The 25,337-nt window shown below is 36.3% G+C and overlaps 1 protein-coding gene across 10 annotated transcripts in view; it reads right to left on the bottom strand.

Moving 5' to 3' along the window:
• Nucleotides 1-493: 493 nt before the first annotated feature.
• WRN (WRN RecQ like helicase) overlaps nt 494-25,337 on the bottom strand; it is a 119,081-nt gene continuing 94,237 nt past the window's right edge. For 5 of the 10 annotated variants that reach the window (XM_081523505.1, XM_081523506.1, XM_081523504.1 and 2 more), the window contains 11 exons: nt 22,663-22,833; nt 22,488-22,585; nt 21,147-21,219; nt 20,285-20,343; nt 13,707-13,782; nt 13,362-13,474; nt 11,123-11,237; nt 10,057-10,188; nt 7,108-7,270; nt 3,505-3,722; nt 494-1,263 (listed from right to left, as the gene is read on the bottom strand). In XM_081523505.1, coding sequence (XP_081379631.1) covers nt 1,144-1,263; nt 3,505-3,722; nt 7,108-7,270; nt 10,057-10,188; nt 11,123-11,237; nt 13,362-13,474; nt 13,707-13,782; nt 20,285-20,343; nt 21,147-21,219; nt 22,488-22,585; nt 22,663-22,833 — 1,338 coding nt within the window. In that variant the 3' untranslated portion in view covers nt 494-1,143. The remainder of the gene's footprint in view (nt 1,264-3,504; nt 3,723-7,107; nt 7,271-10,056; nt 10,189-11,122; nt 11,238-13,361; nt 13,475-13,706; nt 13,783-20,284; nt 20,344-21,146; nt 21,220-22,487; nt 22,586-22,662; nt 22,834-25,337) is intronic. The other 5 variants (XM_081523511.1, XM_081523509.1, XM_081523510.1 and 2 more) reach the window with 2 other exon arrangements.

A 25,337-nucleotide genomic window follows, 5' to 3' on the forward strand; every position in this document is an offset into this window, starting at 1 on the left:
ATCACAGTGATCACACTTTATTGTGATCTACACAGTCAAAGGCTTTGGCATAATCAATAAAGCAGTAGATGTTTTTCTGGAATTCTCTTGCTTTTTCGATGATCCAATGGATGTTGGCAATTTGATCTCTGGTTTCTCCACCTTTTCTAAATCCAGCTTGAACATCTGGAAGTTCACAGTTCATGTACTGTTGAAGCCTCGCTTGGAGAATTTTGAGCATTACTTTGCTAGCGTGTGAGATGAGTACAATTATGTGGTAGTTTGAGCATTCTTTGGCATTGCCCATCTTTGGGATTGGAATGAAAACTGATCTTTTCCCGTCCTGTGACCACTGTTGAGTTTTCCAAATTTGCTGGCGTATTGAGTGCAGCATTTTCACAGCATCATCTTTTAGGATTTGAAATAGCTCAATTGGAATTCCATCACCTCCACTAGCTTTGTTCATAGTGGTAATTAAATAAATGAAAGTTTAAGAAAATATATATCTTTATAATTTTCAGTAGGAAAGACTTTTTATTATTTGAAAAATAATAGAAATCATGTGTAAAATACAAAGTGCATAGCTGTCTAGTGCATTTGGTCTCCTTTGTTCTATTCTTTTCTCTATTTACACAGAACCCTAAACGTTTCATTTTCACTGGCCTGGCCCACTAGTACCATTTTAAAATGTGTACAAGAGTTTCTTCTAAAAATAAAAAAAAACAATTTGTAAAATAACTATGCATTCTTCATGTATAAGACAAAATTTCGGTAATACAGGAATATTTCATATCATACACATAATCACTGTACAACTCCTAATCTGTTACCTATATTACATCATTGCACATTACTTATTCCAAAGATACTATGGAAATAAGTGAAGAGATTAGAAAACAGGCAATGACATGATTTCTTAAAGCAATCTCATAGGAAGGTAACTTAAGATTCTGTCCTAGGAGGTACTCACTCAGACTCAGAAGACTCAACTTTACGTGGCTTGCCCAAGGCTGTTTTAAAATGCCAGCTGTTCAATAAATAGGTGAGTTTTACTTCAAAATTAGAACAATTTTTAAACAAACACTCCCTACTCTTTTCAGAGATGAAATACAGCTTCCCTCTTATAATACAGCAGGACACATAATTCCTCTGACAGCTGCCAGTTTAACTAAAAAGACCCTTCTTTTTGGTTTTGGCCACTGATTTTTTGCTGGTATCAGGTAAGGTCTCATTTCCTCTGGCAAACCACCCAGGTAATTGTCTCTTGGAGGTTTCAGACGAAGTCTATAGGAAAGAAACAAAAAACAAGTATATACATTATATTTATGTATATATGTATTTGTACTGCTGGCGAGTAACACGTGCTGTGCCATGTGCTAAGTCATTTCAGTCATGTCTGACTCTTTGCGACCCCATGGACTGTAGCCCACCAAGGACCTCTGTTCACGGGATTTCTCAGGCAAGAATACTGGAGTGGGATGCCATGCCCTCCTCCAGGGGATCTTTCCAACCCAGGGATCGAACCCACATCTCTTACATCTCCTGCATTAAGTTACTAAGTATATACCCATCATCATTCCCTTTTCAAATAAAACAAAACAATGATATCTATAGAGTTTATCTCTGATTCAAAAGTAAACACATGAGAGACAAAATCACTACATCATTTGTTTAGGCAATTACCTGCCACCCTGTTACATATTTTTAGACACTCAAGTGTAGACTCTCATTTGGGAAGGAAAGAACTGGATATTATTTCAGATCCATAATAACTTTGTGTATGCCAAAATGGGGAAGTTAATGTTCTGAGGAAGGCATCTGCTTGAGCATGTGTACACACACACACACACACACACACACAGTTATATTAGGGATTAAAAAAGCACACAACGTGTACATCTACACTGGTGGACAAACTTGGAGTAGTTCAGGCATCATCAGGACCTTGCAGAGTTCCTGAGACATCCCAGGTACTCAAAATATATTTGCTCAGTAAATGGGGGAAAAAAATGATCTTTGTTTCATAGACTCTTTTGAGAATCTGCTGAAAGTAGGGATTCACTTAGGAAAAAAAGACAAATGTACACATGCACAATACTTTGTGTAATTCTATTGTACAGTAGAAACTAACACAACACTGCAAAGCAATTATATCCCGATTAAAAAAAAAATCTCCACTCTGTCGTCAGAATATGATATTATTTCAATAGGAGGAAAGCAAAAATGTTAATGTGTGATTGAAACAATATTTCACCATAAATGTGCTCCAATATTCAGGAAAAATAACAAGTTACACTTTTTCCTGTATTGACAGAAACAGCTGGGAAAAAAATAAGGTCTTACGCACTCGGTATATAGATTTCAGAAATAAAAGGCTGGGAATAGCAGCCAAATTTCACTACCACTGCCCAACATATATCTTCTTTAATGCCCTTCTTATAGCTAATCAATTGCCAAAATAATGTAAAGAATTCCAGGTAAACAAATTTCATTAGGTTATCTAGGACATGAATATATACACATCTAACTGAAGGACAGTTTTAAAAGACCAGTCCCTCTTTTTTTAAGCTATTGAGAAAAAGAGTTTAACTGTTGGAAATCTTATAAAGATTACAACTGAAATAAAGTTCCTACTTCTCTAATACAAATAGTAGCAGCCACCTACTGCTATGCTGAATTTATCATCTAGGAACTAAAGTAATTTTTGAGTTAATTATGATCTTCATAAACTTTTATCACTGAACTTTAGGGCCAGAAGATATTAAATGTCAAATTTTCAAGTCTTGGCAATCATTTGGTAGAGTCACAGTGTCAAAGAATAGTTATTCTCTAATTACTATTTATCTCAGATAAATCATAGAGCAGCAATTTTCAAAGCATGTGATTTTAATAAAATACACCATGTAAAATACTACTAAACTCATGGTCGTTCTCTGATCATGCAAACGTGCACTGGGATATGCCCAGGACCATGAGAAACAACCACCCTTGTGCCTGAGAGATTCCGTCTAACAGGAACGGAGCATAAAGAGTAACAGAATGGCAGACAAATCCCAACATCTGAAGAGGTATTTATAGTAGCATTTGGGTTTGTTTTGCTTCTGTTTTTGGCTCTGCTGCAAGGCATGTGGGATCTCAGTTCTCTGACCAAGGACTGACTGTGCCCCCTGTATTGGAAGAACAGAGTCTTAACCACTGGACCCCCAAATTTTAGGGAAGTCCCTGAAAGAAAGGGAATTTCCAGGTTATACAGTCAACATAAGGTAGATGTAAAATTTAAGCTGACATTCCCACACAATAAGCTAAAATATATGGGATTATAGTCCTCTTTTCTTATCATTAAAAAAAAAAATCTCTTTTCTCAGATCAGATTTATGAAACCAAAGGAAACATAGCACAGAGATTTTTTTTTTTAAAGTAACCTTCTATCAGAATTTATAACACACCGAAAAATACAACATTCTGGTATGAGGATATGCAAACTGAACACTGACACAGTATGAAAATTCTACATATAATTAACACCTTGGTACTAGTGTCTACTTCTTCCTTGCTTCTCTTAGAATCTGAAGAGCTCTCTTCAGTGCTGGGGAAACATCGCTTTTTGTTGGAATCACATGAAGAGTGGCACAGCACTCTGTGGTCACCACCATCTTTCTCCAGGATCTTGATTGCCATGTGGATAAGGTACGTGTCAATGTTTTCAGGAACATATATTCTAATTAGTTTAATTTTATTTGTATCTGTAAAAGAATTTTTTAAAAGATTTAAAAATAAATTACATAGAGCATCACAGAAAAATCTATGAGGGGGAAATAATGAAATATTTTGCAGAGAGGAAGGAGGAAGGTGGTCAGAGAAGATGTCCCTCTTTCAAATGCCTACTCCCTCACAGGTCGGAAATGGAGTAAACACACACCCCCTTCACTCCTGCACCCCTGCCTCCAAGACCCAGAGTCACGTCAGCTCATCCACTCTGCAGAACTTATATTGCAACCTGTCTTTTGAGGGCTGCCCTGAGAATCAAAACCACCATCCACAGAATTGTTTCTAAAGGAATTATGCTTCAAATTCTAAATATCAATTATAAGCCAATTTTTTGAAAATAATTTATTCTTAAAATAGAAGCTAATCATACTTGTAAATAAGATGCTAATAAAAAGGATTCTTTCAATGGATATTGAAGCATAACAATACACATCAACTATTTTAAATGTCTATTAATTGAGTATGTTTTCTGAGAAAGATAGATTTTATTTTAAGATCTTATTTGCCCTAACTTTCCACACAAATAAGGGCTGAAAATATCTACTGGCAAGTGAAACAATGAGCACTGCCTGCACTCCTTCGGTGGTTAAGGAGATCAAATTACCCTTATTTTTGTGGAAAGTCCCTTGGAAGCCACCCTTAATTTTCCAGGGACATGCACATTAAGAATGGAATAAAATTCTTCAAAATATTATCCAGGTACATCATTAAATATACATTGCTTTATTTATTAGTAGGCATAGTTAGAATCTCAACTCCACAAAAGAAGAAGCTTAAAATTATGTAAACATGAAAAAAAACTAAAAGAATAAAAAAGTGCAGATTTCCTTAAAATATTAAGTTACAAGGACAAATCTGTTCAGCAAATAAGCATGAAAATAATAAGACATAATTTCTCAGTTCACAAATACTCTATGTTTAACATTATGCCATAATAAAATAAAATTCTCCATTCAAGATTGTGCAGAATTTAAATGCCAACAAACTGGTTCATTAAAACACCAAATTATGTGATATGGCTACAGCTAAGTAAAAGATGAAATAACCTATCTGAATCATTAGTGTGGCATGGATATCTTCATTTCTTATTATAATTTATAACTTAACAGTGTTTCCTCCAGTGAGATAACAAACAGTATTTTATTATGGAAAAATAAGAATTCAAAAATAAAATTTCACATCAATAAATGATATATTACAGACTATAAACATACAATCAAAAGAAAGTTTAGATAGAGCTCACGAATCTTAACTTTCTCAATTTTGGCTCTGGAAGTAAACTACAATAATATATTTTTTCATATTATCTGTATAATGTATATACAATGTATGGACAGAAAGATGAAGTAAGTGTTTAATACGTACAATTTAAATTTCATTGTTCTTGGGAATTTCAGTGTAATATTTTAAGTCTGAATTAAAATTTGCTATACTCAGTATGTAGTAGTAAAGAAAATAGGAAAAAGTGGGGAAAAACTGCACAAGCTCTTTCAGATGATACTGTATACTATCAAACAGCTTATCAGAGACACATCTTTCTCTAAATCCTAAGAGACAATGCATATATAAGGAAAAAAGTAATTCTAGGGTGTTAATATCAAGCAGGCATCTGAGCAAGAAGGCATTTGACTTTCTCTGAAATACTATTTCCTTCTGCACTGAAGAAAGAAAGATTTTATAAAATCACAGTTCTAACCCAAGTAATTACTGTTGTCCTTTCTCTGCCTTCAGTTCAGTTCAGTCGCTCAGTCGTGTCCGACTCGGTGATCCCGTGAATCGCCGCACGCCAGGCCTCCCTGTCCATCACCAACTCCCGGAATTTACCCAAACCGATGTCCTGCCTTAACTTCTAGTAAAATGGCAGCTGAAGTTAGAAAGACTGGAGAGTGACCGGTAGAGATGGCTAGCTTCCTCACAAGATCCTCACAGCTAAGTGACCTTGGATATTTTATCACAGGACAGGATCTGGCCCTCAGGTTTTCAGATTTACAAACCAGTATTAACCTTAGCAGAGCCAGGTGAACCAAGTTCACACAATGCCAATCCATTAATTTCCATAGATTAGCAAGCCTAGCACATATTTTCTGTACAGACTGCCCTACATGGGACATCACAACATAACCAGAAAGCTGTGACACAGAAGCAGAATTAGTTGTTAAGGTGTCTCCTCCCTCCAATAAGATCTTGACATAATTTGTCAACAGGCCCTTAAAATACTTGAAGGTCTCATTGACCAGGATTAGAAATTGCATATTTCTTTCCTTTAAATAAAAGTTGGCAGAACAATTTTAACATAGTATATAGTAAAGAGGGAAACTTAGGTTCCCTGGAACTAACTTAGACGACCACTGCTCAAGCCTGTGTCTGTCCCTCTCCTGGCCTCTTAGGTTGATCAGCAGCAGAAGGGATGGAGGTGTTCTTCAGTCAAGTCTTGTTCAGGCCTAAAATGAAGGCTGCCTTTGAAGGTAACTTAAATACCTTTGTTCTTATCAATTAAGTAGAGTATTAATTGTGATCTTTTTCACCTTATTTCTAACCTTGGAGGGAGAACTGTATACTTATTCCTGAGTGGCAAAGAATTTGATATAGTAAAAAGCTTAGTTAACTATTTGCACTGCAGCTCTGGAGACGAGGCTTTTGCTATGTTCTCTGCTCTATCCTAACAGTCCAAAAAAATTCATCAGATTTACTGGATTATTATGATATATCTAGTTTACATGTGTACATTGAGTAGGAAAACCCTTCTAATGTACCCCGTCTTTACTTCTGTAGAAAAGGGATCATAATTTTAAAATAGGCAGATTTTAACATTTTCTGCAAGGCAGACAAAGGGGCTTGACCACCGTTGAGGTTCCACAGCATAATGACAGGAGAAAACCCTTCCACAAGGGGCCCAACAGACCTGAGTCCATCCCTTCAATTTCACAGTGCCTGACACGACTGCCAGGACGAGAAAGGCTAGTTCAGTGAAACCAATGACAGGGAATCAGAAAGATGTAGGAAGAAACTAAGAGTCGGTAAGCTATGCGGAAGGAACGTGTGTTTTTTGCCAAGGGATGAACTGGAAATCAGAGAAGGATGAAAGAGCTCTGTTTTGGAGACAGGTGTGGAAGGTGTAATCAAAAGCTGAAACAAACAAACAGAACAAGAATTTCTCTGATTCAGACTTTCCTTTGAGTGATGACGGGAAGAAAGATTGTTTTTCTAAAGCAAGACAAGGTGTTACAAAAGTGAAGTTTTCATAGTAGCATAAAGGGTTAACGTGATCAGAGTGGAAAGTATCAGCGGACTGCCTGTTTACTTCATCTGGGTTCAATGACTCAAGTCATTACGACTGCAGACAAGGGTCATGGTTATCACCTGAGTTGATGGGAGGGTTTCGGATAACATCAGCAATAATCTTTTGAATCTCTGGAGTCAGGCCTGCTCGCGCTGTATCGACTGGGTAGCCAGCTTTCACCGCTTCAGACAAGTGCATGCCAACTTCTGTGAGAGGCAGGGTCCTCTTCTCAGCTACATCCTTCTAGAGCAATGGCAGGAAAACAACCAGTGAGGGTTTTTAGGCTTCCACTGTGCTATATAGAAACACAAGGTTCAAAACCTTCAGGTAGTAAGTGTTCACTGAGAAATAAAACAGTGGACTGAACCTTCATTTAAATTTCTCATTTTAACTAATTCTTCAAAATGACTCACATGTTAGGACTCCACAGGTGCTGCCGCTTTGTGTACTTACTATATTGAATGAAGCAGAATCACCCAGCTTTAGCTAAGAGATCAGTCCTCACCCTTCCGCAATTATTCACCTTAAAAACCCATTAGTAACAGAGAACAGTCATTCTACTTAAGTCTAATAGCTGCCACAACCTTTTAAAAATACAGTAAACTGTAACTCAATAAACCGCACACTTGAAATAACACATGGTCTTTCAGTTACATGAACTTCCAGGAAGACAAATGCTAAAATGCTTAGTGATAACATAAGGCTAGGAATGTATCCTAAAAAGGTTCTCAAGAAGACTTTAAAAAGTGCTTTAAATGGGTTCTATTCATAAAATAAGAACAAACACAATTTACAAATGGCTGTCATCATTTGCCTAGTACTGAACTTAACATGAATTGTGCTAAATTAAGGACATTGTTACATATTTATGTAGCTTTTAAACACATGGAGCCCCAAATCCAGTTAAGCTGTCTGTTAGATAAAACATTCTTCTCAACATTCAGAAAGTTCAATCACTCAGCTCTAAATTATTTCATGATACTCTTTTTTAACACACCTTGAAAGTCTAAATTTGGACTATATTTCTATGAATGCTGATATTTTCACAAAACAGGGCATTTAAAGCAATATTCTTCATCACTCAAAGGAAGGATTTTAGTTACTTCCATATGTGCCTAATATCAGGGTTACTTGATACCAGGCATCATATTACCTAAAACTAATTGTATTATAGCTCCTGATTAATTAGTCCTTAGGCATGTTTAATTTTGTGCTTAACTAGCAAGACCCCCCCCTAAGGCTCCCAGGAGGCACAGACAATTACACTATAATATTTCACAATAATATACAACCAAATAATAGCAAAAGACCCAAATGAAGATATACCACTCTTCATATTTTTAACCATGAATATGTAATATATGAAACTTCATATCCTGGCTAAGTATGAGAATATAATTGATTCAAAAAATTTGGAGGCTACTCCATATTTTCTTACTAATTACATACAGTTTTATCATACATATTTGGTCAAGTTGTATATATACAAGCATGCTTAACATGTACATGTAAGTTACTGTTTAAATAAGAAGCTGAACTTAAAATTCCTATTTATCATGTAATTTATTTCAAAAAGAGTACAGTGGAATTATTTGGTTCTTTGTGTAATGGCTTTTGAACTTTTAATTAAGGAGCTGGGCTATCTAAGGAGAACATCTTAATGACTAAGACAAGCTAGGGACTGTTTATTCTTATTTGTACTGAATCTTAAACAGAATAGAAAGTGTGTAATGGAGCCTAGAGCATGAGACACAGAGAACAGGAAAAACAGGCCCTGGACCATACAGCCTGATCTAAATCAATTTAACATCAGAGAGGAAAGGAATGCAAATCAGTGAAACTTAGAGGGAAGCCTCATTCTGTCCTTTTTCCACTAAGATACCCTCTTTATTCTGTATATTGAAAAACTCTCCACAACCTTAAGGACTTCTGCCACAATGATGAAGAAACAAGAAGCATGGCCATTTTTCACAGCAGTCAGATTTCTTTCAAAGAGCATCAAGCAGACATGGTTAAAAAAAAAAAGAAAACATGACACTCGAGGAGAGAGTGAAGAGCAAGTTTGTTGTTTTTTTTAAACTTGTTTCTAGTTTCGTGGACATCTTTCCAGAGATATCCTATGCACTTTTGTATACATACACAAGGATATATGAATATGTGTGAAAGTGAAAGAATTACTCAGTCATGTCCGTCTCTTTGCAACCCCATGGACTGTAGCCCACCAGGCTCCTTCGACTATGGGATTTCCCAGGCAAGAATACTGGAGAAGGTTGCCATTTTCTTCTCCAGGGGATCTTCCTGACCCAGGGACTGAACCCCGGTCTCCTTCACTGCAGGCAGATTCTTTACCAACTGAGCCACCAGGGAAACCCATTTATGAATATATAAGCATGCAAATACATATATACACACATTTATGTAAATTTTTCACACCACTAGGCACCTTCCTTTTTTTACTTAACAATGTATCTTAGAGATTATCTATTATCAGCACATATTGTAATAGTTTTTTAACTATTAACCCCATTAAAAAAAATAGCTTCAAAATATGGCTGATTTCCCTGGTGGCTCAGATGGTAAAGCATCTGCCTACAATGTGGGAGACCCAAATTCGATCCCTGGGTCGGGAAGATCCTCTGGAGAAGGAAATGGCAACCCACTCCAGTACTCTTGCCTGGAAAATCCCATGGATGGAGGAGTGTGGTGGGCTACAGTCCATGGGGTCGCAAAGAGTCAGACATGACTGAGCAACTTCACTTTCACTTCACAACATCCCTAAGCCATAAATGTGTTAATCAGTACCTCTGATACAATCTCTGTGAGATAATCATGCTCAAACTATACTTGCTGATTTTACTAGAAGTAGGCTTAGAAAAAGAAAATGCCCTTGTTCTAAAATTAATTATAAAATGAACCAATGTGAAACACTGTAGGATTGTAAGAAATTTATCCCAATTTAATACTGAAAAGCTGATAAAATACATTTAGATAAATTTAAAAATTCCTTCTAACTTGAAAGTAACACTTACCAAAGACATTTTCTTTTCTTGGAAAAAAGAATATGTGATGGCTACAGATGGTGAAAGTGAGTATGCTTTATTTTCCAGCACCAAACTTTTTTTCTGTTCTTCCTGTAGTTCTGTGCTTGAAAAGACGTCTGTCTACACAATTTTAAATGCAGCACAAATGATCAAAAATAATATCAATATAATAATGGAATATAAACATGATCATTAGCTATTAAGGAAAAAAATAAGAAAACCTTCAAGGAACAGCCCCAAATTCTCTTTTTATGAGAAGCTCAAAAAAGAAGTTTTTTTTTTTTACATAAAAGTAAAAAAGTATTTTTAAAAGTAAAATAGGCTACAGTGAGTAAATTTTGAATAAAGTATTTGTAATAGCAAACATGGTTATAGAACTAAAAATTCCTAGTCTTCTTAAGCCAAAAAGAGAGAATACAGATGAACTATAATGTCGACCACTCTGCCTCAAAATTAGTCAGTCCCCTAATCCCCTGGAAGTGAATAGTGAATAAATGAATGAAACTTTAATTTCTATCTACATTTGAAAGTAGGATAATTTATTCATCTAAAATATGGTACTTATTCAAGTTTTAAAACAAAACCTCTCAACAAAATAAACAGACATAAGCAGCCTTGACAACTACTTTAGTATCTTAATTATGTAACTAGCGGTTATCAGGGGGAGAGAGATGGGGGAAGGGGCACAATAGGGAAAGGGGGTTAACAGGTACAAAGTACTGGGTATAAAACAAGTTAGAAGGATGTGATATACAGCACAGGGCAAATAGCCAGTATTTTATAATAACTTTGGAGTATCATATATAAAAATATTGAATCACTACGTTGTACATATGAAACTAATATAATACTGTAAGTCAACTATACTTAATTTTTAAAAATTGGTAACTAATGTTTTTATAACTGATTTAATATAGAAACTATCCAAATTCATTTTCTAAGTGTCCAGCATAGAAATTAAAATGAAGGGAGAAAATGCTGCTTTTGAAGCATGTTTTGAAATCGTCAAAAAAAGTTTCTTCTCTCAGAGCTCCCGTAAACTGTAGTATTTTACCTGAACACTATTTATTTGACAGAAACATCTGATGACTTCCAACAGAGGGGCCAACATCATAGCTTTGCCTTCAGAAACACCATCGATCCTTTTCACATTTTCAACTGTAGTAGGTCTATCATTTTAAAAAATTAAAAAGTCAAGAAACCACTGAAACATTACTATTCCAGCAACAAAGCTGACAGATATTTAGCTTCATACTGACACTCAATAAACATGTATTAATATTTGTTCCAGAAACCAAAAACAATGTATAAAACAAGTAATCATGTTTTGAGTCTTGGAGGACAACTAAGAGGCTAAGAAACTCAGAAGAAAATTTCATTCACTATTTCCAAAATTTTTACCTGTAACAATAAACTTGTTAACTACTTCAGGCTTTCAATATTTTTTATTGTGTCCAATATGAAGAAAATGTCTGATGCTTCTTTCTAAAAATCTGCCAATCTAATGATTACTATTTTTCCTTTAAATATCTTCACTTAATATTACAATGTGGTCTTTGAATATGTATTTTTAATGAAATAATTAGTATAAAATACATGCACTATGTAATATTATTAGAAAATTCTTCTCTAAAGTAACATCTCTTGAATGAAATTTAGCAACAGAAACAATTTTTGAAAAGGAAGAATAAAAGATGAGTACAACTACCAAGCAACGATTCTTTGGAAATAACTTCTTCTAAATATTTATTGACCACCTGATTATTAAGCATTGTGCTAGGTGCTTTGGAAAACACAAAAAGATGAGGAATGTAACATCTTTATCAGAGTTTAAAATCTAGAGGGCACAATACATGAATACCAAAAAAACACAAAACCATAAATGAAGCATGATATAGTAAGTGCCACAGAATCTTTTAAATTTACATTTAAAAGTCCTTTATGAATTCCAGAGAGAAGAATCACTTTGATGATAAGAACACAGAGGGCTTCATGGAGCAAATAATAATGTCAGATCTTAAAGGATTTCCTAAAAGGAGTTTTGGGGAGTCAAGGGAACTACAAAGCAGAAGCAACATTGTAAATAAGTATATGGAAGCTTAAAAGGAGACTTAAACAAATGCTGAACAATCTAGGTAAGATAAAGCATCCAAATTCTGTGACTCAGATGGAAAAGTAGGTTTAAGTCTATAAATGGAAGGCCTTGAATTGTTAGCTAAATAAGTTAAGATGCAGTCTTGAAACTTCAAAATAACCCAAAGGCTCATTTAATATAGTAAATATTTTAAGAGCCTCTTTTGTGTCCTGTGTTTATATGCATTCAGAAGAATCATGATATTTGCTTCTTTTTGTAGAGAGGGAACAAATCCTATTTGATGGTCACCAGTCCTAAATCTGTAAATTGGGCAGATAGTCTTTTAAGCTGTAAGTGATTTGTTGAAATTATATTAAATTCCCTGGTGGCTCAGACGGTAAAGAGTCTGTCTGCAATGTGGGAGACTCGGTTCGACCCCTGGGTCGGGAAGACCCCCTGAAGAAGGAAATAGCAACCCACTCCAGTATTCTTGCCTAGAAAATCCCATGGACGGAGGAGCCTGGTGGGCTACAGTCCATGGGGTCACAAAGAGTCGGACAAGACTGAGCGACTTCACTTTCAGTTTAAGTTAAGACTGAGAAACTAGTTAAACAAAAATAAAGCATGGTAAAGAAAGATTAATTTGTTATTCATTCATCAGATGAGACAGAGAGAGAGAGACTGATGAAAGAGAAACTAATTAGAGGCTTTTACAATAGTTCAAGGGTAATGGTCTGAACTACCACGCTGTCACTAAAAAAAAACGAAGAAAAGCATAAATGGATTATGCAAGGAACAATTAAATGAAAAAGTCTAAAAACTATATATAATAAAAGATGGGGCTATACGTTAGAAGAGTAAAAGTAATATCAGAGGTATTAAAGAGGCGTGATGAGGAAGATGATAGTACGACTAACAAAATCCAGGAATTCAGAAAGTAGAGTTCTGGTATGTGCATGAAATGCACATATGGGGGGGTTGGTGGGTAATGTGTTAAGACTTTACCATATATCCTGGATCTGACTGCTGAAAACAGCTGGTTTCATGTAGAAATGCAGGACTAAAGCTCAGTGAAGAGATCACTGGGATCAACACGGGAGATTTGGGAACCACTTCTCAGATGTGGCTGCTGGAGCTATAGTCATAATACCACTTAATGATATATTTTACAAATCTATTATGTTAGAAGAAAATAAGTTAAAATATGTAAATAGTTTACCTCATTTTGGCCATATCCACCAATATTTTATTTGTTGCCAGAACAGCTGGAGGAACATTCACTATATTGGCATGTTTCTGCCTCACTTCTACCAACTTGCCATATAATGCAGTCTAAACAAAAAGCAAATAAACAACATCTGTTTAAATGTGCTTAGAAAAGTCCAGTCCTTTATTTCAGAGCTTCAGATATTACATTTCCTCCTAGGATGAAAAAATAAACTGAACTGTATCTTAGCCTCTTTGTTAAAGAACAATTTTTAAAATACTGGCAAGAGAATTTTAAGCATGCTTAGATTCATAACTATCTTTTCAAAAACTAACTGTCTTTCTACAAAAGTCATACCTGAGTCTCCTGCTCTTGAGCTGAAATAACAGGTTCTGAGGACTTGTAATATTTTCCTGGTGATGACACTATTATGCTAAAACAATTAAAAGAAAATTAATAACAAAAGCTTTTCTTTCTCCAAGTTCACTTTTTATTTTGCCTTCCAAATGAGAATATCTTTCCAAATCAATATTAACACTTGTATGTTGTAATACCAGTAAGGTGACTGTTACTTAAATGACAGCCTAGATTTAAAACATTCTGGATCAAATACATACATTATAAAGGTAACATTAAAACTGTAATCTGAGTTCATCACAAAACTGGTGTAATTAAGAACAGCATTTGCCTCCTCCTCCTCAATCAAATTCTTTGAAAGAAAATATTCCTTATCTACACTGAAGTAAAATAAGATGTTTTTAAACCAAGAGGAATACAATCTATAATCCTTTTTGTGATAGCACTGTTAATAATTTATAAATTTATAATAATTTTTGGTTGCTGAGGAAAATTAGCACGGATTTAATTAAATTATTCACAATTTTCTTCAAACTCAAACTAACAAAAATAAGCCAGAAGGTGTAATTTTGCCTTTGACTCCTTAAAAGAAGACTTCAAAACACCCAATTAGCAAATATATGAAAGGTGTTAGGCAGCACGTTAGACGGAACACCAACTTCTACAAGAGGCATTTCTCACTGATAAATTACTTATAAAGAGGAAAAGTTATAAAAATGAAATTGTATGGAACAGCATATGTAAAACATGTCAATTATAAAGAGAAGAAGTTATAAAAATGAAATTGTATAGAATAGCATATGTAAAAGATGTCAAAGTTAAATAAATTTCTGCTTTTAGGGGTGAAAAAGAAGAACATGCTTGATATTTAAGAAATGTGTATAAATTTCCCGGTTGCAAGGGCTCAACATCTACAGTGTAAAGACTTCAATTTTATAATTATCAGATCCTATCACTAAAACAGACTTGAACATGAGGAAAGACAACTCCAGTTCAAAGAATTAGTCATATCAGATTACTCAAGACAATTATAAATTTGTTTGAAGTAACATATTTACTTTTCTCTTAGTATTTATGGAAATCTTTATACTAATGGACTGTTTGCAAATTGTTATGTTAAATTGGTTCTCAGAAAAATTTTATTATCATATATACTGGAGAAGGCAATGGCACCCCACTCCAGTACTCTTGCCTGGAAAATCCCATGGACAGAGGAGCCTGGTAGGCTACAGTCCATGGGGTCGCTAAGAGTCGGACACGACTGAGTGACTTCACTTTCACTTTTCCCTTTTATGCACTGGAGAAGGAAATGGCAACCCACTCCAGTATTCTTGCCTGGAGAATCCCAGGGACGGGGGAGCCTGGTGGGCTGCCGTCTATGGGGTCGCACAGAGTCGGACACAACTGAAGCGACTTAGCAGCAGCAGCATACTGGCAAAATTCTGGCTAATATACCCCTGAAGCAGAAATACATGTGGAAAATGTTTGATAGAAAACATTTTGCCTATGAACGCTATTACAAGTGTACAGAAGGGCTTCCCTGGTAGCTCAGTGGTAAAGAATCCACCTGCCAAGGCAGGGGACATGGGTTCGATCCCTGGTCCGAGAAGATTTCATGTGCCGTGGAGCAACGAAGCCTGTGTGCCACAACTCCTGGGCCCGTGCTCTAGTGCAGAGCCCGCGCTCTGCAGCGAGAAGCCAGTGAAATGCAAAGCTCACACACCACAACTAGAGAGGAGCCCCTGCTCGCCACAGCTAGAGAAAAGCCTCTGCAGCAACAGAGACCTAGCACAGCCAAATATAAATAAAATTAGCAGAAGAAAGTGCACAGAAGATAGATTCAAAATATATAATGAATATCATCAAAGAGGTAAGTGAAGATCCTATACCAATGAATCAAGAAAACATTGCTATACACGATTCAACAAAGAAGACAGAGAACGAGGAATAGTTCTTAGAAATTAAAATTTTGATAATTAAAACTAAAATCTCACTAGATGTGTTAGTTGCTCAGCCATGTCTGACTCTTTATGAGCCCATGGACTGTAGTCCGCCAGGCTCCTTTGTCCATGGGATTCACCAAAGGCAAGAATATTGGAGTGGGTAGCCTTTGCCTTCTCCAGGGGATCTTCCCAACCCAGGGATCAAACCCAGGTCTCCTGCATTGCAGGCAGATTCTTTACTAAATGACCCACCAGAGAAGCTTCTCACTAGATGGGAGGAGATACAAAGGCAAGGAATTCTCCAAGAAAATAAACAAATGAAAACAGATTGAAAATAGGAGAAATTAAAAATTAGTAATAGGGAACATTAAAAATCAAGAAAACAAAGAAGATAATTAAGGGAGTGGTGGTCATAATAACACACTTTGCCTTACTATACAGTATTTGAGCATATATAATAAAAACAAATTATTTATATGACCAAAACTTGAAATATAATTTTGTTCCAGGGAAGCAAAGGGATTGAAAGTAAGGAAATGAGGCAAGTGGATATGGGAAACAAGCCTTTAGTTTACCATTATAGAATATAAACAGAAAATTTCTAAAATTAATTAAGTCAAAAAACAGTAATCTAAGCATGTTAGAAATATGGAGGCAACCTCACACCTGTCAGAATGGCTATCATCAAAAAGTCTATGAATAACAAATGTTGAAGAGGATGTAGAGAAAAGAAAATCCTTGTACAATGCTGGTGAGAATGGAAACTAGTGCAGCCACTATGGAAAACAGTATGGAGGTTACTAAAAAAACTAAAATTAGAGTTGTCATAGGATCCAGCAATTCCACAACTAGGTACACAGCCAGAAAAGAGCAAAAACACTAATTCAAAGATACATACATGCCAGTGTTCACTATTTATAACAGCCAAGATATGGAAGCAACCCAAGTGCCCATCAACAGATGAATGGATAAAAAGATGTGGTGTATAGATATACAATGGAGTATTACTCAGCCATGAAAAGGAGGAAATTCTGCCATCTGCAACAACATGGATGGACCTAGAGAGTATTATCTGTAATGAAGTAAGTCAGGAAGAGAAAGACAAATACTGGATGATATCACTCATGTGCTAAGCCTGCCAGGCTCCTCTGTCCATGGGATTCTCTGGAGTGGGTTGCCATTTTCTCCTCCAGGGAATCTTTTCCCAACCCAGGAATCGAACCCATGTCTCTTATATCCCCTGCATTGGCAGGTGGGTTCTTTACCACTAGTGCCACCTGGGAAGCCACGATATCACTTATATGTGAAATCTAAAAATTAACAAAATGAATGTATATGGAAAAGTCACAGGTTTTATACCAAAGGGAAGAGGGAGGAGGGGAGGGGCTAATTTAGGGGAATGGGATTAAAAGTTACAAACTACTATGTTTAAAAATAAATAAGCAACAAGGATATATTGTATAGCACAAGGAATTGTAGCCATTATCTTGTAATAACTTTAATGGAGCATAATCAGTAAAAATACAGAATCACTATGCTGTACACCTGAAGAAAGTGAAAGTGAAAGTTGCTCAGCCGTGTCCAACTCTTTGCGACCCCATGGACTATACAGTCCATGGAATTCTCCAAACTATATTGTAAATCAACAATACATACATTTTATAAAAAAGGAAAGATGAGTTATTGAAAACAATAGCCCTCTCTCTTAGCCTTTTCCCCACTTTTTCAGCCTTTCAAAGAGAAATGTACAATAAAAATAAAATATGTTGAAAAGGCATTTAAAAAAAAAGAAATATGGAGGCCAATACCATAGAAACCAGAAAGACTTGAGTGTGATTGTTTCTATAAAACAGAACATGGGTTTGAGAAGGGTGTGAACTTACGCTTTGTTATATGTCTTTAAGTGCCAATCAACTTTAAAAAACTTCACATGTATTATTTTAATGAAAATTCAAATGAAATTTAAAATAACAGTTATTGATATATAAGCATCATTATCATTTCTGTACACCAAGCCTGTACATTAAAATTAACTCCTGGACCACTCCACAGGTATCTCAAAGTTGGATTTATCTATCACTAAAACTCCTAAGTTAACTTCATCCCCTAAACATACAACCCTTCAAACCTGGCTTCCTCTTACATGGCCCAGTGAAGGAAATGGCAGCACTTAACCTACTCTCAAAGACAGAAATCCAAGTGTCACAGTCAAGTCCTCCATTTTTATCAACCCACATATCTTTTCAGTCACTGAGTCCTAACAATTCCATCTCCTAAATATCTCACAAATCTCTTATCTCCACGCCTACTGCCACTTCCCTCGACTAATCTGCCATTATCTCCTGCAAACGGCACAACAACAGCCTTTCTAGTTGTGTCTCTACAATGCTGCTCCTCCTGCAATCCATACCCTCCACAGCCAGAGTCATCAACCACAGGTCGACATGCTAGCGTGCTTGGGCCAAATCTGTCTGTTCTGGCAAAGTCTGTAGCTAAGAATGGCTTCTGTACATTTTTTTAAAGGTTAAAAAAAATCAAAAGAACATTTTGTGACATGTGAAAATTAAATGAAATTCAAATTTCAGTGTCCCTAAATAAAGTTTTATTGGAAAAGAGCCCTGCTCATTCATTTTCATATCATCCATGGCTGCTTTGAGGCCATAACGGCAAAGTTACGTAGTTGAGACGGAGACCAAGTGAAAAGTTAAAGTCGCTCAGTCATGTCCGACTCTTTGTAACCACATGCACTATACAGTCCATGGAATGTTCCAGGCCAGGATACTGGAGTGGGTAGCTATTCCCTTCTCCAGGGCATCTTCCCAACACAGGGATCGAACCCAGGTCTCCCACACTGCAGGCAGATTCTTTACCAGCTGAGCCACCAGGGAAGCCCAAGAATACTGGAGTGGGTAGCTGTTCCCTTCTCCAAGAGATCTTCCCAACCCAGGAATCAAACCAGGGTCTCCTGCATTGCAGGCGGATTCTTTACCAGCTGAGTTACCAGGGAAGCCCACCTGGCCCTCAAAACCTAAAATACTTCCTATCTGATCCTTCATAGAAAATGTTTGTCAACACCTGTTGTCAGTCATAAATTTGACCATTCACTGTCCTGCTTAAAACCCTTCCTTGGCTTCAACTGCCTTTATGATCAAATGGAGTGCTGGAAAGGAACTGGATATTCCTGTTCTTGTTGTTTAGTCACTCAGTTGTGTCCAAATCTTTGCGACCCCACTGACTGTAGCCTACCAGGGATTTTCCAGGCAAAAATATTGGAGTAGGTTGCCATCTCCTTCTCCAGGGAATCTTCCCGACCCAGGGCTCAAACCCACGTCTCCTGATAGGCAGGCAGATTCATTCACCACTGTGCCACCTGGGAAGCCCACCAGATACTCAAGACCCTGTTCAATTCTCCAGTCTTAAATTTTACCACTCCCTTGCTTCCCTCTCCCAGGGAACTGCTAACAAACTGCTGAGCTCCTCAATCACTTCATACCCTCTCCTGCTTTCAGGTTCTAGTGTGTGGGCCATTCCTCTGCTTAGAAAGCATTTCCTCATTTCACCTAACCTCTACTTAAGCTCAAGTGTCACTTCCAAAGTGTGTTTCCAAAGTGCCACAACCCTGGATTGTAATTTTCTGTTCCCTCATCTATATATCCCACTAGAATACAAACTCTGGGAGGGCCAGCGACTCTCCACTCAATCCCAGTACCTGAGTTTAGTCCGTGGCACCAAGAAGAAGTCACAGGGAATGTTTAAATGAAGAAATGCTTCAGCATATTGAATGGGTTTATTGTTTGGCACAGTCCTTAAACCTTTTGTTTACATGAAACACAGTAATCAAATATGACATATCCAATCAAAAAGAAATCATTTGGTGTGGAAGACTGATTATTATAGTAAATGCTTCTATAAGCTCCAAAGCAATATTATCGAAGTGAGCACACCATTTAGAGAACAAACCACCTTCTTTCACTTAATATGTATGTAAATATAGTCCACTTAACCTGTGCATATGCCCCAACAAGTTTTTAAATTCTCCATTTTCAGACCTTGTATAATTCTGTACATTCTCCACACTTTTATTAAGTTAGAAAGACAAATATTAAGCTTGAAAGCACAACAGATGCATCACTTTAATATCCACCATTGAATGTTGCCATAAGATCTCTTTCTTGAAAATGAAGTGGGAATATATATGTATTTCATACAAATTATAATTAAATAGTGTATAGATGCTAAAGGTTAACAAATATAGATTTGAAAGTCACCTCTGTTACTAATTTATGCTCTTAACAAGTTAGTTAACTTAACCCTTAAGTCTCTTCAAAGGTAAAATGGGGATAAATAATAGTAGCTAACTTATAGGTTGTTGTAGGCATTAAATGAGATATTACTTATATAAAGATTAGCATTTAGCACAAGCCTGGTAAACAATAATACCCAGAAGTGTTAGCTCTTAATATTAAAAATATAATTTTATAAGTCTGCCTTAATAATTATAATACCGGAGGCTTATGTTTTAACTTCCTTCTGCCAGTGAAATAACCCAACATCTGATAGAGCTTTCTCTCTAGGAAAGAAAGAGAAAAAGTGCTAACACAGTGATTATAGAGAATAAAAATGTGAATTCTGTACCTGTTTTTAGGACTGTTACTCGCAGAAGAAATTTTATCATGTGCTTTGTAAGAATACATCTGATCCAAGAAGATCCATTAAAAAAAGAGAGAGATGTTTCAAAAATCTTTTAAATATGAAGAAAATAAAATACAAAATATTACAATGATAATTTTTCCTCTGACTAAACACTTCATCAAAGAAATCAGCTGAAAATGAGCTCATGAATTATCAACTTCTAGGGTTCTAAAGGAAGTTGGAAATACAATGTAATAGCCCATTCCTTCCAAATCTACAGAGAATATGTGATCAAAAGAATTCTTAGAGACGTAGCAAGAGCCAAAGTCATAAAAATGATTTAATTACATTCTGCATACTTTAATAAAGCAGAAAAAGTTCACCAGAAAATTTAATTCATTTGTCCATCACCCCATCACCCTAGTATTCTAATTAGCAGGAGTCTGCCTGTGGATAAGTATTTAATCTGTAATAGTTACCTAAGAGCCAAAACAAAGCAAGAAAATGTGTGTGTGTGTGTAACTTAAATGAGAAGAGTCAGGAATCAAGCTTGTTTTCCCATCAACTAAAAGTATCATAATCACTAAGAAAAAAAGACTCCAAACAAAATGAGTTATGAAGTAGGCATAAAAGAAAAAGAAAGTTAATTGCTCAAATACTTCTAACTGTTCTATGAATCCCAGAAATCATATATTGCATATTTTATTCTGTTCACATCATTTCTCTCTCCAAATTTTATGTCTTGCTATATATGGCATCTTCCTCTTTAATTTGAGTGGAAATAAAATGGAAATAAAAATTAAAATAGAAATTGCATCAATGAAGAATGAAATAAATAAGAAACATCTCTTTAACAAAAACAAACCTTCCCTGAAGTTAATTCAACTGGTACTTGATCAGAGACATGTTCCTCAGTGCCTGAAGATACAGCTCTAGAGCTAAAAAGTAATACAATTATCTCAAATGTTAAAATGTAATTATTTAATATATGAATCATCACACCTCTACTCTTAAGAGAGGCAGATGAGATTATATTACTCTTTTAGAACTGATGATTTTTTTAAATTAATTCCCCACCACCCCAAAAGTGCTTAAGCTTTTTAAAGTTTTTAAGTTTTAAAAGTAAAACTGATAATCTAATGCACAACATCGTGATTAGTCAGTAATACTGTATTATAAACTTCAGAGTCGCTAAGAGACTAAATCTTAATTGTTCTCTACACAGAAAAGTTATATTCAAGTAATGAGTTATGTACTATTGCCATAATCATAGTGCAATATGTAAATGTATCAAACCAATACTTGTACACTTCAAACTTAAACAGTGTTATATTTCAATTATATCTCATTTCTTAAAAAAAAGAAAAAAACTGAAAAATGATCAATAATGTATAAAAGTACTATAAAGTATGCAACAACACATGTATTCCTTTCCCATCTTCTATACAGAAGAAAGAAATATAGCATATGGATTCTTCCACGTTGATCTCAATGCTGCTTCTTTATTTTATTTATTTTTAATTAGAGTTGATTTACAAGATTGTGTTAGTTTCAGGTGTACAGAGAAGTGATTCTGTTATACACATGCTGCTGCTGCTGCTAAGTAGCGTCAGTCATGTCCGACTCTGTGCGACCCCATAGACGGCAGCCCACCAGGCTTCTCCGTCCCTGGGATTTTCCAGGCAAGAACACTGGAGTGGGTTGCCATTTCCTCCTCCAGTGCATGAAAGTGAAAAGTGAAAGTTAAGTCGCTCAGTCGTGTCCAACTCTTTGCGACCCTATGGGCTGCAGCCTACCAGGCTCCTCGGTCCATGGGGTTTCCCAGGCAAGAGTACTGGAGTGGGGTGCCATTGTCTTCTCCAGTTATACACATATATATGTATATATCTACATTCTTTTTCTTTCCTGATTCTTTACCATTACAGTTAATTATAAGATATCAAATACAGTTCCCTTTCCTACACACTTCTTTAATCAATAGGAAAGCAGCTTTCTAAATACTATAGTCAACTACTTCCTATACACTAAGAACACCTTCTGAGTGTTCTATGATTTGTTTCTCTCTACTGACAGCTGCCTCCGAACACTAAAAGAGGCATGCAAAAATGATTCTCTTTATTCATTTCACCCCCATGTGGCACCTGCAAATTGGCATAAAATGAATCATAAAAACCTGAAAGTTTAGAAGAAAAAATGAAAAATGAACCTTGGTAGAAAAACCTTCCTTGGACACAATTCTTCATTGGCTTGAAGGAAAAGCCTCTGAGGAGATTCTGTTTTGGCTTTAGCAAACCAGTTTCTACCCTATTGAACACAAGAAGAGTCTTTTTAATGCACAGTGAGAATATGAAATCAAACAGGCAGAATTCTGCATGGTTTACCTTTTCTGTAAGGGTGCAAATCTTTACATATTTGCTATGCCCAGGAACTTCTACCAAGAAACCCTCAATGATGAGCTGACGGGAAAGAGCCTTCCACCAATTCTCTGTGCGGTCCTTGCCAGTACCAAAGACACTGTGACTGCGGTATCTATCGTCAAGACGCTGGGAATTCTGAAATTGGGAATAAAGCTTAAAGTGTTTATTTAATTAAACAGGAGAAGTAAAACAAAACCATCTACTGATTCTTTGGCTTTAATACTTAAGTTTCAGCTTTAAAAACCCACGGAATTTTTATATCCATCCTGCTTGCTCTGAATACCTAACTCACAAAAAAATACACTTAAAATAGTGTTCCTTTTCTGCTTTAAAAAAAAAAATGTCAGGAAATTTCATATAAAAATCACAAGCATTTCCCAATGTATAGGTACTTACTAGCTTTTTGATTTGGAGCCAGTTGGTTACTTAACTTATCTGTGTTTCTATTTCCTCGGCTGCTATGTAAGTATAATAATAATTCCAATCTCTTGGGGATGTTGTGAAGATTAAGTCAGTAACCAGGACAGGACAGAGCCTGGCTCCATAATACTAACTTTCTTTTTATGAGCTAACAGCTGATCCTTTAACTTAACCTGCATTCCTTAACATAAAAGTAAAAGCCCTGACTCAGTATCAAGTCAGTTTACCTGGAACACTTGTAATGGCACTCTACCCCTGCTGGCGGCTTACCTTTATAGCAGGAGATTCTATTGCTTGCAAACTAATAACACCAAAGGTGTTAAGGTGCCTGACTAGTACTTATCAGCAATCTGGAGACTAAAAATCATTCCTCTAGTCTTCCCTTTCATAAGCAGAAAACAACCTGAAGTGAACGAACGCATTTACTAGTATGAGGTAAGAAGATGCTCTTCTAATCAGTAGGGGTAACTGTCTCTTCCCCTCATGAGTAATAATCACTGTAAATACTGTGTATGGTGTGAATAAATTTACACTGCCTTGTTTCCATGGCAATCCCAGCACAGAAAACATTTCTGCTCTTCGACACGGAGCATTTTGTCTTAAAGGAACCATATTCCCTTTTCAACTAGAAATCCAAACTTACCCAAGTAACATTTTTGAAAAGTCAGAATACTTTTCAGCAACAAATGTCTACCAATTTTTTCCTCTGTGCGAGGCATCTTCCATTTATTACGTATATGTTCCAGTTAACTTAATTTTCCAGGCTAACCCACAGACAAAGGAGACCGCTAAGGCTGAGAAAGCTGCCACAGAGGACACAGGGATTTGGGCACTGATTTTAAGGAGCACAATTTTACACACACATTCTAACCAATCATAAATCTTTCTTGCAGTACCTCTAGATCATTCAACCTAAAAATACAAATTTAAAACTGCATGTGAACAGCATAATAAAACAGAAACAGCCCTAGAACAGCAGTCAGGAAAGCTGTCATTCATCCTGCTTCTGATACAAAGCAGACCTGAGGCAGCTCATTTAACTTCTGGGATTTTGTATCAACCGTTGTGTAAGAAGGTGGTAGAGTTAAATAATCATTTTGCTCTAATAAGTCTTTACTTCTATGGGACAAAGTCTCAAAAATGGAAGTTATCAATCCATTCTTTCCCTTTAAAAAGCAGGCTGGAAAAATCAGGGTACCAAATGATGCATCAAGGAATGTGGAAACCTACTAACAGATGGATGTGTGTTAGAATAAAGAGAATCATATTTCCAATCTTTAAACCACTATCAAGCTTCCCAAGTAGCTCAGTGGTAAAGAATCCACCTGCCAATGAAAGGAGACTCAGAAGATGCAGTTTTCGACCCCTGGGTTGGGAAGATCTCCTGGAGAAGGAAATGTCAAACCACTCCAGTATGCTTGCCTGGGAAATCCCACGGACAGAGGAGCCTGGCGGGCCACAGTCCATGGGGTCACAAAGAGTCAGACATGACTGAGTAACTGAATACACACACATGCTATCATGATACAGAAAACAAACTTGCCACTTCTCTGAACTAACTTCTTTTTAAAAAAATCACAGTTGCTTGTTGTGGAGGTTCCTCTTGCTGGGAATGCCACATTGCCCTCCATGCCTTCTTCCCCTGATCCGTCTCCGAGCACACAAATCTACTCTTGGCATCCACACAATGGAAAAACTACTCTAGTTTTCCAGCTATTAACAACCACTCTCTCTTCAGAACTCGAATAATACTTGAACCTATTCGTTTGCGCCTCATCTCTTTCTATGCTGCAATATACTTATTTCTTCTCAAGTAACATCTTCCATACTGGATGATAAGTCTCATCTAATTTCACTTTGAATTCCCCACAAAACAGAGTACAGTGCCACACACAAAAATAGATGTTGAGGTTCTTTCATGACGGTCCAGTGGCTAGGACTCCGCACTTGCATTGCCTGGGACACAGGTTCAATCCCTGGTTGAGGAACTAAGATCTCTCATGCCCCTGAGGCACAGCCACACACACAAACACACAACAAAGATGTCTAATAACTAGCAGAAAAAAGAAAAAAACATTATAAACACTTCACTCCTGAGGTTTTGATTTCCTGTGTTCTTAAAGTACGAAGTTCATAGTCTCTGTCTATATTAACTGATTTTTTCCCTTTGGCTCTTTCCCAGTCCCTTCAAGTCAAAGAAGTTCACAGCTACCATTTCA

This window comes from Giraffa tippelskirchi, chromosome 8 (assembly GCF_054371585.1).
Source record: "Giraffa tippelskirchi isolate mGirTip1 chromosome 8, T2T-mGirTip1v1.2.pri, whole genome shotgun sequence".
Taxonomy (NCBI): domain Eukaryota; kingdom Metazoa; phylum Chordata; class Mammalia; order Artiodactyla; family Giraffidae; genus Giraffa; species Giraffa tippelskirchi.